The sequence below is a fragment of the Anabrus simplex genome, chromosome 3, assembly GCF_040414725.1.
Source record: "Anabrus simplex isolate iqAnaSimp1 chromosome 3, ASM4041472v1, whole genome shotgun sequence".
In the NCBI taxonomy this organism is placed as follows: domain Eukaryota; kingdom Metazoa; phylum Arthropoda; class Insecta; order Orthoptera; family Tettigoniidae; genus Anabrus; species Anabrus simplex.
In genome coordinates this window covers 50,671,632-50,690,629 of record NC_090267.1, presented here as the reverse complement: position 1 = coordinate 50,690,629, position 18,998 = coordinate 50,671,632, and the positions used below count along the sequence as shown (strand labels likewise).

Here is an 18,998-nt window from a genome sequence, read left to right as displayed (position 1 = left end):
TACTGCCATTTCAATTTCATTCATTGTAATTTCTTTATCCATTTCTTCATCAACTAATTCCCTTTCCTGGTCGTCCATTGAATGACTGTCATCCGTTCTTATGTTCAGCAGCTTCTGAAAATACTCTCTCCATCTCTTTCTTATTTCTTCTGGCTTTGTTATAATTATGCCACCTTCATCCTTCACAAATCTGGTGTTTACTTGATCTCTCTTTTTGTTTCTTAAAATACCATACAGTAATTTCTTGCTGCCCTGCATATCATCTCTCAATTTCTGTGTGAATAAGGCCCAGCTTTTCCTCTTTTCTTCCTCCACTACTTTCTTGGCCAAATTCTTTGCCTCCACATATTTTCTTCTACTTTCTTCAGTCTTAGATGTTTTCCATGCTTTCCATGCCATTTTCGTTTCCTTCACTTTAATCTTTACCCTATCATTCCACCAGTGTGTTTCTTTGTCTTTCACATTTCCTGATGTTCTACCACACACCTTTTCTGCACATCCAACCAGTGCTTCCTTAAATCTTTTCCATTCCTCTTCAACATTCCCCACCTCTGTCCTGGGTACCAAGGGTATTATTTCCCTTTGAAATTCTTCTTGTATGCTTTTCTCCTTCAACTTCCATACTTTTCTCTCTTCTTAATGGGGGTTTTTCAATCTTTCCGACTTTCAATTTTCCTATCACAACTCTATGATCTCCACCAAAGGCTTCTTCAGGCATAGCTGTTACATCTACCAGGTTCTTCCGGTGTTCTTTCTCTATGATCATATAATCAATCATGGTCTTTGTCCGTCTGTCTCCCCAGCCATACCTTGTAATCTTCTGACTGTTCTTCTTCCTAAACCAGGTGTTTCCAACAATCATTTGATTCCTCATGCAAAAATTCACCAACAACTCGCCTTCTGGATTTACATTAGTATTGGTTCTATACACAGTATTTCATACAGCACTTTAGGATCCTACCCAGATCTCCTTCACATTCTTTCCCTTCCATCTGCAGAGCTGAGGTTGAACATGGATTCATCAGTGAAGAGGAATTCACAGTCATACAGAGCGACAGAACGGATGGCGGTATAGTAGATTTTTGGTGATCGTTCATCCTGCGGTTGCAAATGATCCCAGTTGTTGTTCACGACTCCAGTCAGGCTGTACTGATTCTCGCGTTGACCTCTTTAACAAGTCGACTGCCATCTGCTATAATGGAACCAAGACATTTAAAAATTTTCAATCGCAGCAAGTTGTCATCGTGTACTTTGATGGTTCCCATTTCTTATATATCTGACGTCAAGCATTCTGTTTTCTTCTTGTCCAAGTGCAGATCATATTTTGTCAATCTTTCACTCCATACTTGAGTTTCCCACTGTAGATCTAGCGTGTTCTCTGCAATCAATACCATATTTACTCGTGCATTAGATCCCCCTTGGCTTTTCGAGATTAAGAAAATGAAAAAATAAATCCTGCATATAAGACCCCCCCCCCCAACGTAATTCATCAGAGAACAACAATGATTCCGTTTCTAAGTGTGTACATACCTTATGCAGCTCTGATGACATCACACAAATTTGTGAATAGTTTCGTCTGTACGACCCATGCAATGAAAACATGTGTAGAAGTCATACGGTACATCTGTGATTCGTAGTTAAGAAATGTCTGCCTCCATAGCGCAGGCCTACTGCAGCTCTGATGACGTTGCACAAATATGTGAATAGTTTGTGTCCGACCCACATATTTCAAGCATGCACTCATGTCTGTGTTTTGTAGTTAAGAATGTCCGCCAGCGTAATGGTTAGCACAATTAGCTGCCGTTCTCGGGAGCCCGAGGTCGATTCCCGGTAGTGTATTGCCAGAGATTTACGAATGGCAGGAAAGATGATTTGCGGTAAAAATGGTACATGCAACTCCCTTCCACTGGGGGCCTGTCTAAACACGAGGAGGAAATGAGTTTACATTAGTTAAGAAATATTCATGGTTGTTGCTAGGCCTATTAATATAGGCAGGCGAGATCATTAACAAAGTGATTGTTTAATATCTCGTAACTTGGGCCAATATAGGGTTTTTTGGGAGAGAAGGAGGTTTAAAATGTGATAAAAACAATCCAATCACAATTGTTTTACTTGCCAACGTACTTAAAAAATAATAATAATACTGATTTTTTTAATGTCCCCACTTACTTTCAACGATTTTCGGAGACGCCAAAACAAAACAAACTAGGGTAAGCGTTAATAAAAAATGGGAGACAACGAATGTTCAAAATTAAACATTGTGATAATAAAACGCATTACTGCCACATCTGGAGATATCCATAAATGCGGCAAACTTTCCTGTTATTTATTTTTATTCTTTCCGTCGTGGAACTTTTGGGACTATCCAGGCGATAGCATACCTAATCTAAACAATGTGGTCTCTCTTATCTCATTTACAGCTGTTTAGGTAAATCCTGATGTGATAAATGTAGAGAACAACCATGAAATATGCTTAAAAATAAGGGTCTGGCTTGTAACTACCGCAAGCTATTGAAATACTGAACAGATAAACGTTGACTCAACTAAGTGAAAATAACAAGGATAATGGGCGCTACCTGCAAAACAATTGCAGGAATATTTAATTGTGTAGAGCAACGAGCCACTCTCTCTCTCAAGGCGACGGTCATCAGGCTGACGAGGCTCCAGACTTGCTTTGTAACCTTACCTGTTTGCTATATAACCCCTGAAATTAAATTTGGGTAACATGCCAGGTTCAGCCTTACTCCACTGACAAAAGACTCACTTAAAGTTTGATTCTATGACTTTACTCCCAGAATAAGAACTAATATGTGACAAACACCAAAAAAATAAACACTTATGCAACCCACTTAGTGCTTGCTGTTTACATAGAGCTAATATACACAATAGGCCTACCACCCAACAAAATCATCTCTTCACGAGATTTACTCGTTTGCCGTCTTACAAAGGCAAATTACACATCATTAAAATCTTCAATAAACATAGAACATCGAATAATAACTAATATGTGACAAACACCAACAAAATCAACACTAATGCAACCCACTTAGTGCTGGCCGTTTACATAGAACTAATATACACAATAGGCCTACCACCCAACAAAATCATCTCTTCACGAGATGTACTCGTTTGCCGTCTTACAAAGGCAAATTACACATCATTAAAATCTTCAATAAACATAGAACATCATTATACTTTTAACATACCTCCAGGTAAGAGCCCCTTCGCACTCCACTGTTACCGTGTATTCTAATCTGGTAGAGAAAAGTACGACGACTATTTCTCTACATAGGGATGCAACCTTCTTAAGACGAGCATCCCTAACCTTATTTACACTTCTTCGTCGACGTCTTGAATTCTTTCCAATTGCTGGCTGGACAGAAAGTGTTACATCTCCAGAGGCAAGCAAATAGCAAAATTCTTCATCAACTGAAGCTGCATACTCGGGAGACAAGTTCCAAACAAACACTTTCTTTTACAGAAAGTCCACTGCAAAGCCGGTAAGTTGTTGAGATTATACCATGATCGCTCCGTAACAGATACTCACGTACAATAGCAGATCGTATAGCAAACTGCGCAAATACGTCGCTCCCGCAGACCAGTACAAATGAGAAACACACAGTATCAGCATCAGAGTCAGAAACACAATGAGAATCAGAATCAGAATCAGAGACAGAATCAGAGTCACAATCAGAATCAGAATGCCTCGCCGCACACGCGTACCCACTTATATATCCTTGCTACACGTGGTTATCGCGTCCTGAAAAGTTCACTGGTAGCAACGCCCACACCGGCACTTCTTCCCGCGTCACTTTGTCAACCCAAACCTCGCTCAAAACAAAGCCCTCGCATTGGCTATCGAGTATATGATGTGACATAGACCGTCCACTCATGTATGTCCACATAGATTCACTCCAATTCTTCAACCGATACAACCTGCCGTACCCCGTGTTTTCAAGCCACTTGTTGCAACACATCCAACTGACTTCAACCGTCCTTCCCGATATAGTCGCAGTTTTCCCGGTTGCACAATCCTTACGGCTAGGCCATATTTACAGACTCTTACCCAAACGGAAATTTATACAAAATATAATGATGAACATATGCAATATTCCCTAACTATACATTCTTCTTATAATATTACGTTTATACATTATAAATAAACAAAATTACATGATTTTAACCTTACAAACTATATACGAAAATTTCCTAACCTAAAAACTCGGGGATCGTACATACGTACGGTTACAGGCTTTCAACAGCCGCAGTTATCAAAAGAATGCTTCCAGTCACTATGTATTACATTCAGAAATACATTTCGTAACATACGCTAGTAATCAGCTGATGGTTTGGCACGCTTCTGCTACACATACACCAGTTGGGAATATCGGAGACCATCTCCAGAAACCATTTGGGAATAGCTTCACACAGTTTGAACTCTATAGTCGGGAACAAAACTATTTTTAAAAGGTTAAAAATGACAGGACCTCGAAAGCTCTCGGTCTCGACAGCAGTGCATGGCTGACGAGATGGCAGTGAAGATGACATCACTTGGAATGACACACGCCAAAGCAAGGAAGTTAGCGGCGCAAGACAAGTAAAATGAAAGCAGTGATCAGGTTTACTGTGTGGTAGGCCTACTGCTCAACTGACAGAGACAAATGACTGACCATTGAATTATTTTGTATCAATGCTGCATTATATGATAATATCCCTTTCTCTACGAGGTCGAGTATGAAGTGAGACGAATCTTCGTAGTAAGTTTTTACGACCGTATGCCCTTCCTGACGTTGACCTCATCAGAGGAATTAATGAGATAAAACGAATGATGTGATGTGAGTGACTAAAACGGATTATATTTACTTCATATGTAGGCCTAAAAGTCATGTCCGCCATTTATTGTCTTTTTACATTTAGAAATACTGCCTTCCAACGAAAATAGCCAATACATTCGTAAGTTTGTTAAAGAATAGTGTAGAATGTTTGCATGTACAATTGATAGCTCTTTATAGCCTAGAAGTCATCCGTTTGCTGCACAAACTTTGAAGTTATCGCATATTGGACCCCCTTTTCCTTTTTTTGGCTGTGAAAGTGGGGAAAAACGGGTCTAATATGCAAGTAAATATGGTAACATCATCAGTATAGAGAAGGGTCCATGGTAATGGCTGGTGCATGTCAGCTGTCATGGTGTCCATCATTAAGTTGAACATGAGTGGTATTAGAATGGAACCCTAGAGTATGCAACTATGATGGGATAGTCTTTGAATGGCCCTGCAGTAGTTTGAACATAGCTCCTGCTTCTGCAGACAGCAGCTACACCCAGTTGATATTCTAGCACACAATGTTCTCAAAGTACTAGCCAGAAGAGACTGGGCGATACCCAATCGAAGGCCTTCTTGAGGTCCATGAAGAGGCAAAGATCATAATGTAAATGTATGTATTTTTGTGTCCAGTGTGATGACTGCAGGTTATGTGTTGTGTAGTGTGTGATGATAATGAGGTGCGGAAAGGGTGAAACCCAGTGTCAGTGTACAGCCTACTCCTGTCGAATAACACCAAAGGGGCTGCTCAAGGCTTAATATCTCCATCTGATGGATGGATCACCATCAACAGTGTCATAAGCCCTCACTCCATATGAGCATTGCCGAGAGGTTTGGAAATGAACCCAGGCTTTTAGAACACAAACTTTTGATTAGGAATTGTACGAGGGGTGTCCCAAAAATAACCAGACACAATTTTTAAAAATACAGAATTTATATTTTTGAGTTACAAAGGTTAGTCACCTTTGAAGTACTTCAAACTAACACTAACACATTTGTTCAAACGTTTTTTCTATTGCATGAAACACCTTTCATACTCGTCCTTTTGGATGCTTTGCTGCATTGCCTTTGATTCCCTTTTCACCTTTAGAATCTCTGCAAAATGTTTCCCTTTCAGCTCCCTTTTCATCCGGGGAAATAAAAAGGAATCACAAGGTGCGAAATCTGGTGAGGAGGGTGGGTAAGGAAGCGATGTCATGTGTTAAAAAAAACATGCACAGAAATGGCGTGTGAGCTGGAGCATTGTTATGGTGGAAGAACTAGTCCCTACTCTGCCACAAATCAGGACGTTTCAATCAAATATGCTTGCCAACTGTCTCAAAACACTCTATTAGAAGACTTGGCTCACCGTTTGATACTCAGGGATGTACTCTGAGTAAACAATGCCGCGAACGTTGGAAAAAAAGATCAACATTGTCTTCATGACCGATTTGACTTGCTGGGCCTTTTTCAGGCGACGAGGGTTGAGTGCCATCCACTAAGAGACTGTTACTTCATCTCAAGGTCGTACCCATAACACCATGATTCATCCCCGATGATGATGTTGTTGAAAAAGTTCTCGTCCACTTCCAAGTGGTCCAACAAATCACGGCAAACGGCAACATGAGCTGCCTTTTGATCAGGAGCCAACAAGCAGGGGATGAATTTTGACACGATTCGTCTTATTCGCAAATATGCAGCTACATTGCACAGAGCTCCAAGGAAGACCAGATAGTTCAGCAAGTTCATCAATTCTATTTATTTTCATCATTTCCAGAAGTGGAAGGCGTTGAATGTTGTCGATCGACATGTCGCTGTGTTTGAAATTACAAGAATCACTCAAACACTTAAGTTCTTTTCAAGGTGTATACTTTATAAGCTGTAGACAACATATCAACTGCATCTGACGTAGTTTTACCAAGCAGAAACAAAATTTCACCACTGCATGCTGTTCTCGAATATCAGCCATTTACATGTATTTGACTCGTACTATTCAATTAACTCTATTTCAACTTTTGTTTTTGCACAATTGAAAAGAACTCCATCGTCAATAATTAATCCACGCTTCACGCAATGACGTATATTTTAAATGTCTACAATATCTGTTTTTTTACTTTAACAACCCCATGATTGTTTTTAACTTCACAGACTGCCATCGTTCAATGTATTTCACCACAAATTCTCGCTGTTGATCTGTACATACTGTTACAAATTAAGTCTAATGTTATCATATTACTTTTTATAACGACATTGTTATTCTTTTAACAATTTTGATCACTTAAGTTCAGGGCCCTGACCTAGTCTTTGTACATTAACAGCTGATGATGTTCGCTATGCCGAACGAAACATGTTCTGTTATTTAAGCCATTATTTAAGACACCTCATGATTATTTTATAATTCAATGAGTGTATTATATTGTATTTAGTAGGTGGTTGTTAATAAAAGAATTTTATAATTTTAATATATCAGCCATTTCACAAAAATCGGAGAGGTCTATAAACTGTCACAGGAGCTTGCTACAACCGTCTCAAGCCAGACCGCTTGGCATACTGATTTGGGAGGGAATACTTAACACCCTACTAGAGGGAGAAGCCAAAACTACAAAAGCTACGCGTGCAGCGAATTACGTCTGGTTATTTTCATGTCCACCTTTGTATACCACCACCTCTCCTACCCTGCTGGCTAAAATTCTGATGGTGAAAATTTTTCCAACAGCACTCAAACAGGCTAACCATGGTATCAGACCATAAAGACTTGACACTTTAAAGACCATGACCTTGTTCAATAACATTGTCTTTTGAGATGATACTTGATTTAAGTAGCTGGGAAATAAGAAACATACCTGACTCCATACCCAACAAGAACATTTCTCCATAAAGCAACAGAGCAGTTGGATATGACAGAAGGGCTGGCATTGTGTTGTATTTCCTGCTAGCATGATTTTGACCAACAGCTATGTACATCTGGCGATGACCTGTAACACAGTCCTTTTTCTTAAAGCATTCTACATTAAACATATTATGGTTGACAATGTAAAACATAAAGCACAAAGAATTCAACATAATTAGGCAGTAAAAGAATACATAAAAAGAACAACAGAAAAGTTTCCAGACCACACCCCTGATCTACCTCTTAAGGGGAGATGGAAGACCCCAGCCTAAAAATTTTGCCAGATTTATGTTCCTGTACCTCTGAAATCTCTGCAGGCAGAATTTTGAAATATTCAGATCTGTCGTTGGCACCAACTGTAAATTCACAGAACCAGAATGAGGTGACTTTTACGATTTCAATATGATGTAGTCTACACTCATGGGCAATTGAATTAGATAGCTGCTGTAGCAGGGAAATGGTGCTCCGCTCGGCCTGGCGAATGTAACAGGAGAACGTGGCATGTAACAATGAGGATGTCAGACCTTGTACGGGCTGTGTGAGTAATAGCTGACGACAGGATTAATAAGACACGAGACCTCCACACATTTAATTGCGGGCCAAATTGTCGGTGCCAGACGTATGGGCCACTTCATCTCTCAAGTTGTGCAGGTGTAGGGATACTTTAACTTTAGAATTTCTTTAAACCTTAAGATGTTACCAGAGCTATACAGATCTTTCTCTGTGTAGTTCTGTGTTATGCTGCGCACCCGATTTGTGTATCTCCCTCCTCACCTCCTATTACTAATGGGAGGCTGTATGGCCTTGACCTGTGTTGGAATAGCCATTTTGGCAGTTTACTTCTGTATTTAGTAACAGATAGACGTGCCATGTAGGCTCCGATATTTTTCCAGGGTTTAGCCTGGTTCCCATCCTTTTGGGTGGGAAGCTTTGTAAGTGATGTTTTATTTTGTACTTCTTCTACCTACTGATTGTGTTTGATACGTAAACTGACCTTGTGTCTTTATTAATTATGATCTGGGATTCTCCACTCAGACCTGCCATTCTCATTAGTATTGGAAGCGCATTTCATCATTAGTTCATTAGACCCTTTTTCCTAAATCCCATTTTTCTTCTGGTTTTAATTATTTCTGGTGGTCAGTAATGTTGATGAGGTCCTTCTGTTTTGGAGGCTACCAAACTTGTGTTTTCTTTTCCATTTGTAATTCTGTATCCATTGAATTTTTTCAAGGTCTGCTTTCATTATTATGTGTCTGATAAGTCGTGTAATATTATCTTATCTTTTCCTAAATTCTATTATTTAACCTTGATTTTAATTAGTGGTGGCCGATAACTTAAATATGCCTATTTGTTCTGTAGGTTAACCTCTTATCATAATTCACCTTCTGGTGGTAACTTGTTAATCACCAATTGTCATTAATTATGTTCTGAGAAAAATGAAACCATCATCATTTTTACGGTGATTTGTCACATGTTTTGACTGTCTGATTTTTATTTTGCTCATCGTCTTGGTGACATTTATTGTGGCAATTTTTTTTCCCCGGATAGTTGTGAGTGGGATAGGACTGAGATCGGGGGAACGTTGTGGATTGATTTGACTTGAGTTTGGTCTTGTGGATTTGGTGGTGATATTTACAGATCTTACATTTATTTCACCACTTCATCGGATGATTTGTGGTGTCAACCATTCTTATTCTCCTGCAATTTAATTAGATATTCATTGAATTAAGCAGTTACTTCTACTTGACTTGAGTTTGCTCTAGAAGAGTTAATGGTGATATTTCCTGATCGGGTGAACGTTGCGGATTGATTTGACTTGAGTTTGCTCTTGTGGATTTGGTGGTGATATTTACTGATCTCACTTTTATTTCACCACTTCATTGAACAATTGGTGGTGTCACCCATTTGTAATTCTTCTGCAAGTTAATTAGAAAAGTTTTGAATTAAGGAGTGACTTCTCCGTGACTTGACCTTGGTCTACCTTGCTCCACTTTCGGTTGTGAGCATTTCTCCTACTTCTTTTTGCTTTTTTAATTAATAAAGTAAATTTTAGAGATTAGTTCAGAACCGTTATCATGAAAGGATAAGATCTAGTTTTTAGAAATAGTAGAGTTTAATACCAACCAACCCACCCAACGCCCCATCCACCCACCCAACCCAAACCAACCCAACCCAACCCAAACCAAACCAACCAATTCTGATCTGCATTTAGGGCAGTCACCCTGGTGGCAGATTCCCTATCTGTTGTTTTCCTAGCCTTTTCTTAAATGATTACTAAGAAATTGGAAAATTATTGAACATTTCCCTTGGTAAGTTATTCCAATCCCTAACTCCCCTTCCTATAAACAAATATTTGCCCCAATTTGTCCTCTTGAATTCCAACTTTATCTTCATACTGTGATCTTTCCTACTTTTTAAAGACACCATCCAAACTTATTCGCGAACTTAACCTACATTCTCGAATACGCGATCGCGAACCTTCCATTTCCAGAACAGTCAGAAAATACATACTAGAATACCTAACCAACAAGAGGCAACACACCCTGTTCAAAAATTTATGTAACAAAAGTTTCTGGATACTTCCAGTAAATATAGAACTGAATACTACTATTTACAAATACATATGTTACAAATATTACACAGTACAGGTTAGGTCATTACAAATAAAACATTATATCATACTTTACAAATAAAGTCTTCAAAAAACACTTTCCACTTCCACTACATGTTCACCTGTGACATCTTCTTCCCTCCGAAAGTCGAGCCATGCTCGACCGTTAACATAGTTTCCCTGGGGAGAAAGCGATAAAACGTTCTCACACAGTACAGATAGTAAAGATACAATACTCTAACACACACGATTTCTTGAAGTAGACTTTCTGATAACAAACAAAACAAACTGTCAGCACACCACAGGTCCTTTTAGTAGCCAAGATTTTACGATTCACCAATAATTTTCAAAAATAATAAATGAGTTCATAAATCCACCTATTCACTAAATATAACAAAATCCACATGGATAGTCACACTACACTTCAAAATGCCTTCTGAACCTTTACAATTATTTAGACAATTTCTAGACTGTCCACCAAAGGATGTACATACTTTCTTTCTGCCAAATGTTAGTCAGCCAGGAACTTCTCACTTGTTGCTACACAGCGTTCAAAGCCTCCTTATAAGTGAGATTACGGACTAAGTATTTTGCACTACTTTTCCACACCAGTCACAGGACAGCTAGGCCACAGGTTCTCGCTGATGATGTGGCTGCCGACACGGCCATTTGCCGCCAGCCTCCATTCAACTTCAGTCCGACCCAGGTAGCTATGTAATTGCAGTTCGGTGGTATCTTGCACCAAATCGGCAGATGGGTGAGATACCGTCCAGTCAGACTGCCACCATTAAGACGTTCGACACAGGAACGTGGTGCTGGATGGTAGCGCCGAAAGCACAGAGTGTGCCTCCCAACTTGGCACTTCAGGTTGCCGTCAAGAGAAGCTGGTCACTGCAGCCACTGTAACACAAACAAACCGCAGCAGACAGGGGAATACTTGAGGTAAAGTATGCTGCTGGGCTCAAAGATCTTGCGTAGAGTCACCCAATGGGTGGCTTAATGAGTATGCAGTAGGGACTCTCCCTCGCACACCAGGGATATTAGGGCACTAACCCCGGGGTCAGCACTGGTATCTACAATTCATTTGACAAGATTATGGTGGGGGTGAAAGGAACCTATAGGAGTGTACCCTAAACCTGAAAGTAAGGGGAATAAATTCCAAGGAGTGACCCTAAACTAAAACCTACCTAACTTATAATACTAAATCTATTACATTAGAGGATACCTGAAGTATTCACTTACACAATTACAACTACCTTACAATAAAACTTATTATCTTATAACTAAAACCTTATAAATACCTTACAATAAACTTATCATTAAACAACTAAATCTACAGGGTCACCAACAATGGTATTTACTATTCCCTACCAGACTTAAGGTACCTTGACCTGGGAAAGATGGACGCTGATAATCCTTTTCCTTTCGGGATCGCTCACCAATGATGTCACCGGGGTAAGGAACTTTAAGATGGTGCAGGGACCTCGAAATCTGGGGGCCAACTTACTGATAACATGGTCCGCAGCACTACTGACGGGATGTGTTTCAATAAACACCTGGTCACCCACAGACAGATCGTGTGGCCTTCGCCCGTGGTTGTAATTACGCTGGACCTTAGCGTAAAAAACCTTCAAGTTCTTTCGTGCATGGTGCCAATTAGCTCGAATCTTTTCTGGGCTGGCATCGTCGGGCAGAAGATCATTAACTGACCACAGATTAGATAGAGGAGAATTCGGAGTAAAAGCCAACATTAACAAAGCAGGGGTTTGCTTGTGGCTTTTATGGACAGCAATGTTAAATGCAAATGACAACCAATTTAATGAGGAATCCCACTTGGAGCGGTCTGAGGAGTGATATGCGATGAGGGCAGATCGCAGGTTACGATTCACTCTCTCAGCATAATTTGGCTTTGGGTAATACGGGGTGGTGGTTACATGAGCAATGGATAGATCAAAACAGAAATTCCGGAACTGGGCAGAAGTAAAGGCTCTTGCGTTATCACTTAACCAAAAATTGAGAGGGTCCAAACGAGGTGAATATCTGTTTCAAACATGAGATGGTGGTGTTGGCGTTAGCCATCAGAGTGGGGAACAGCCAAGTAAAACGCGAAAAGGCGTCAACACACACAAGAATGAAACGATGATCATTCCGAGATCTCGGGAAGGGCCCGATGTAGTCTATGAACAGTCTTTCCATTGGGCGAGAAGCTTGCTCAGAAGACAAGAGACCTAGATGAGTATTCGGGGCGGGTTTGCTGATGTTACAAATCTTACAGAACTTGACAAGGGTAAGGATCTCACTATCCATCGATTTCCAAATGAAGTGGTTACGAATCTTCTCCCTTGTTTTGAAAACACACAGAAGACCGCCCACTGGGGATTCATGAAAATATTTGAAGAGAGCCGGGACCAGGTTAGTTGGGACTACAATTTTGGGGTCTCTGCGACCGCGAGCAGGACAACACAGGACACCATTCTTAAGAATGTAGGGCTTAACATGCTCACCGGATTTAATCCTGTCGATAATACCTTTTAACTCAGCATCGTCCTCTTGATGTTTGGATATATCCTTGAAACGGAAGGGAGAGTCAGTGAGAACTACATTGACAAAGGCTGATACTTGTTCGGGAGAAGGGTCTGCCGGCTCTGACTGAGGGTCAGAGCTGCCTGGATTGAACATCTTACTGAGGCCATCAGCCACAACGTTTTCGGTGCCACGAATGTGACGGGCTTCAAATTGGAAGGCTGAGATGCGCACTGCCCAACGTGCTAGACGACCGGTCCTTCGCGGCTTGGCCAGTACCCAACTCAACGCCTGATTATCAGTTTCCAGATCGAAAGGAAGATGTTCCAGGTACATTCTGAAGCGTTCTAACGAGAAGACAACGGCCAAGGCTTCCAACTCATAAATGGAACAATTTCGCTCAGCAGGATTCAGGGCACGTGAAGCATAAGAAATAGGACAACGCCCTTCTTGAAATTCCTGAAGAAGAACACCGGATATGCCTGAGGAAGAGGCGTCCGTCTGAAGGATGAAGCGTTTAGAAAAGTCTGGCATAGCCAGTACCGGACCGTTACATAAGGCAGATTTCAAGACCATGAAGGCTTCGCGCTGGACATCACCCCACACAAATTTGGCATCCTTTCTTCTCAGAGCATTTAATGGGGCTGCATGTTCAGCAAAATTGGGAATGAATTTGGGAAAGAAATTAACTATGCCAATGAATCTGGCTACAGCCTTGACGTCCTTTGGAGGGGGGAAAATTCTGGATGGCGGCAGTACGAGACTGATCGATTGAGACACTCCTTCCCGACACAATATGTCCTAAGAAGGATATCTGGGGTTGTGCGAAGGAAACCTTGGATGCCTTGAGGGTTAGACCTGCTTTACGTAGTCTTTCAAGCACTTCGTTGATATGGAGTTGGTGTTCCTCGAAGGTTTCACTAAAAATTACGCTATCATCAAGGTAATTATAAACAAACTTGAACTTGATGTCCGATAAGACATAATCTAGTAACCGTGTAAGGACCGCCGCTCCAGTCACCAGACCAAAAGGCACACGCTCAAATTCATATAGGTTCCAATCAGTCGCAAATGCTGTGAGATGCTTGGATTCTTCGGCAAGAGGTATCTGGTAATAGGCCTGATTTAAATCGAAGGTGGTGAAAATTTTTGCATTAGCGAACCAAGAAAAACAAGAGTGCAAATCAGGGAGGGGGACAGATTGGAGGACTACCTTACTGTTCAACATCTGATAGTCAACTACAGTACATGTAATAAATATCATTTTTGGTCCGTATTGATGATATTTGATTGAAATAATAACATTGAGTTATTTATTAGACCACCTAATCAATACAAAATTGTCTTGGATGATTTACATAAATTTGTTAGCTAATAGTGGGACATGTTTCGCCTTCCCTGAAGGCATCATCAGCCATAGTCTTAACCTTAAATTAAAAATAAGCGTCTAAATAACATGTAGTGATGAAATGAATTTTAAAATCTTGAAGAGATTTGAAGTAAAATAACATTAAAAATAACAATGATGGTTTGATAATACAATGTGAAGAGATATAATAGTGGAAGTATTAACAACATTAACATTAGAAGGCTGCTAAAATAAGTACAATGGATAAAACAACAGATTGTTATACAACAAGTAGTAAGATTGCATAAAAGTAAAGTTGATAGTCTGGCGGTTATAATTAGACGAAACGAAAAATCGTATATAATCAAAGTAAAGAAGAGAGAATAAAAGTCAAAGTTAATCGAGAGATCCGAAGTTAATCATGATCTTGAAGATAAAAGACGAAAGTCAGATGCATATGGTGACGTTGTAGAACACGTTGAGGATATGAAGATGGTGAATAGAAGTTGAAGAACAGTTTCAAATAGGATCACTATGGACCATCTCAAAATTTGAAGTGATGTTCAAATGTTGTAAATTGTGAGTTTGTAGATATTCTAGTTGAAAAAGCATATAAAAGTGGAATCTGTAAAAGGAAGCAAGAAACGTAGAGTTAATTGTGTGAAAAGATATTTGAAAATATTGAAGTAGAATCGTGTGCACTTACCATTTGACGGTGACAAAGATAGCTTGTAACACCGTCAAATGGTAAGTGCACACGATTCTACTTCAATATTTTCAAATATCTTTTCACACAATTAACTCTACGTTTCTTGCTTCCTTTTACAGATTCCACTTTTATATGCTTTTTCAACTAGAATATCTACAAACTCACAATTTACAACATTTGAACATCACTTCAAATTTTGAGATGGTCCATAGTGATCCTATTTGAAACTGTTCTTCAACTTCTATTCACCATCTTCATATCCTCAACGTGTTCTACAACGTCACCATATGCATCGGACTTCCGTCTTTTATCTTCAAGATCATGATTAACTTCGGATCTCTCGATTAACTTTGACTTTTATTCTCTCTTCTTTACTTTGATTATATACGATTTTTCGTTTCGTCTAATTATAACCGCCAGACTATCAACTTTACTTTTATGCAATCTTACTACTTGTTGTATAACAATCTGTTGTTTTATCCATTGTACTTATTTTAGCAGCCTTCTAATGTTAATGTTGTTAATACTTCCACTATTATATCTCTTCACATTGTATTATCAAACCATCATTGTTATTTTTAATGTTATTTTACTTCAAATCTCTTCAAGATTTTAAAATTCATTTCATCACTACATGTTATTTAGACGCTTATTTTTAATTTAAGGTTAAGACTATGGCTGATGATGCCTTCAGGGAAGGCGAAACATGTCCCACTATTAGCTAACAAATTTATGTAAATCATCCAAGACGATTTTGTATTGATTAGGTGGTCTAATAAATAACTCAGTGTTATTATTTCAGTCAACTACAGGCCGATAACCACCTTGCGGTTTAGGGACCAGAAACATGGGAGAAAAATAGGCTGACTTGGACAGGCGTATCACTCCGTCAGCGAGCATTTGATCAATGATAGCCTTCAGGGCTTTCATTTTGGGAGGTGACAACCGGTACGGAGGAGAACGAACAGGTATATTATCCGTAACCTCAATCTTGTAATCTAATACATTGGTGACACCTAACCTGTCGGTGAAGACATCAGGGCACTTATCGCAGAGTTTCCTAAGTTGATTGGCCTGCTCTTCGGGTAAGTGATTAAAATCAAAGGCCTTGGGTTCAACAGAATCTTCAGGAACCGCATTAACGTGACAAGGCAGAATAGGGAAGCGATCACATAGCTCAAAGTTTCTTGCACAAAATTTAAAATGGAATCTGTTGAACTGGAGGTTGTAGCGTTATTAACAAATACACTACTTGTACCATATATTTGGAATATCAACTGTCTACACGACACTTATTAAATTGTGTGAACTATCCAAGCAAATAACATTTTGTGGATTAAGCATTTTACTGTTGGACTTTGTTTTATTGATAATGTGCCGATATCATCATTCTTATTATTGCCCTTATCTCTTTGGAACTGGAATTCAACACTATGCGACTAGTGGATGGTAATACTACTCTTTGGATGTACGACTATGGGACATGACAGCGCCTAACTTTCTGCAAGTTATATTTATTGGAGTCGATCGTATTGTGGACTAGAACTTGTACTCTATGTGCGAGCTGGATTACTAGGTGTGCTTTGACGGAGCCCACCAGGTCGTGCTGTGATGTTGGACAGTGTCGCCCATTGTGGCCTTGATCGGAGTGTCTCTCTTGACTTGTTGATTTTGACGAGTGTGGAAGCTTAACTGCTCAATAATGGCGTGCTTACCGGCACATAAAACTTTTATTTTATCTTCGGGGATTGGATAAGGTCGTATAACTGCCCCAGCAGGGGATTGTTTTTGCCTTTTATATTCTTCGTTCATATTAGTATAGTTGTGTGATGTAGCATGTAAGTTTATTACATAAATTCTGGTGAGTATGAGTGTTGGTTCGAAACACATCGGTTACTTAGTCATATGACTTCTTTATAAGTATGCTGTTGTAATTTATTTGTGTTAATGTTGTGTTCTTGGGGTGTGTTATTTATATTATTGGTTGTGTTTTTAACTATGATTTGAATTTTATCTAAGTTTGGTGTATTGCGTTCTAGTTTCAAGTGAACGTCATGTGCTGCTGTAAAGGTCATTATTGTCTGCGTAACTTTTAAAATTTCGCCCTTGCCTGTGTGTAACCTTGTTTTCCCTGGTTTTCTTGGTTTACCTGCGTATATGTGTAAATTTTCAGTGTTATTTCCTGGATGCGAGTGCGGTTACTTTTTTAAAATTTGGTATGTATCGGTGATGATGCGGTATTCGTGTTTGCCCCTGTGTTTGGTATTGTGATTCTCTGTTTGGTTTTCTGGCATCCTTTCGTGTATTTCGGCCTTCTTGTATGTGTTTCGAACTAATGCTATGCTGCATTAAGTTTTCATTTTTTTTTAAAGTTATCATTTTATTTATTATTAATTTATAAATCTTTATTTCTCAAGGGTAATTATTTCCTGGATTGGGTTGCTACCATTCCTAATTTTATTTCTATCGCGGGTGTTTAAGGTGCTATTTACTTAATTAGAGGTATGTAATCGCGCGTAATATTAACATAATATTTCAACTATGACTGTAACGTATGTTGGTTTAAGTCAAGGGTTTTGAGCAACCCTAGCGCGAGATGTTTGGGGTCTGTCTTATCTCTCACTCCCCATTGTTGTTTTATCTCTTGTGCTTGCCCGTTATGTAACTTCTGATTATTGTGTCGGTATCGGCCGAGATAACAGCATCTTGTTCGTGCTCCGTGTGGATGACAATGCATTTGTTTGTCTTCTCATGTCATATTGGTTTTTCGATCTCAGTGTTGTGAAGTTAACTTGCTCTTTCTATTTTAATATGTTTTGGGCATCTTATTTATCACCCTAGCTTTCTACTGCTTCTGTTTTTTTTAAGGGTGCTATTTTCATTATTATTATTATTATGATCTTGTGGAATGACATTTGGCTGAGATTTGTGTTACCTTGTGCTTTAACGTGATGTGTCAGGTGTTCTCATTTTTGTGGGTATTGTGGGGACGTAACCTCCGTTGGGTGTGTCCGGGGCCCTTGATTTCAAAATCAAAATCAAAATCTCTTTATTTGCAAATGAGGTGTCTACCTTGGTGGCAAATGGTACACTAAAATACATTATTGTCAAACACTAAATATTAAATTAACAAGAGAAGAAAATTTTCCTATAATACAATATTATACAATTTACGCTAACAATGTTTTCTATTAAACATACAGCTCATCCTTAATAAATTTATATTGTTTACAAAATTCTACTTATAATATCTCCTGTACTACTTACAAATATAGTCAACTGATATACAGTATGTGGAATTACTTCAAATGATACTATACAACTGGTATAAGATTAATATTTACATTGCATTTATTTATTTACTTTTTTTTTTTTACCCGTTCTGGATCCTAAGTAGCATAACGACCTGCTGCGTCTTAACCAGAGCCCCTTTTGCTACCACTTTTCAGAGTTCCTGAAGGGCCTTCACAGCTACCGTAGCGGTCCCAGGAACCTTGAAGTCCCCACTGTACTTCACCCCTACAGGCAGTCCCCTACTTTGGCTGTCCAAACTCCTTAGACCAGGGGATGGAATTAATTTATTCACACACATTTTTTTATTTACAATAACCTGCACTGGTCGAATGCCCTCTAACACTTCATTTATTTTCTCTGTTGCTGTTTATTCTCTTCTTGAATATCTGTACAGATTTTGGAAAAGGATCAAACACTACCCCTGGTAAACTGTTCCACTCCTTCACACCCTTCCCAATGAATGAAAATTTACCCCAATCGCTTCTGCCAAAATTCCTTCTAATTTTATATTTGTGGTCAGTCCTGCCGATATAATTATTTTCCAACTGAAGCCTCTCACGGATATCTCCCCATGCTTCTTCTCCTGTATAGGCTCTATATAATCCTATAAGTCTAGTTTTCTCCCTTCTCTTACTTAAAGTTTCCCACCCAAGTTCCTTTAACATTTCTGATACACTACTCTTTCTCCTGAAATCCCCTGTTACAAATCTTGCTGCTTTCCTCTGCACACTATCTATTTCTTTTATTAGGTATTCTTGGTGAGGATCCCCAAACAGTGTTTGCATATTCCAATAATTGACAAACCATACTTAATTAACTTTTTT

At 39.2% G+C, this 18,998-nt stretch overlaps 1 protein-coding gene across 4 annotated transcripts in view; it reads right to left on the bottom strand.

The window, feature by feature from the left end:
* The window catches only part of LOC136865959 (uncharacterized), a 191,452-nt gene that overhangs the window by 27,719 nt on the left and 144,735 nt on the right, over window positions 1-18,998 (bottom strand). For all 4 annotated transcript variants that reach the window (XM_067142526.2, XM_067142525.2, XM_067142527.2 and 1 more), the window contains one exon: window positions 7,643-7,774. In XM_067142526.2, the coding sequence (XP_066998627.2) occupies window positions 7,643-7,774 (132 nt within the window). The remainder of the gene's footprint in view (window positions 1-7,642; window positions 7,775-18,998) is intronic.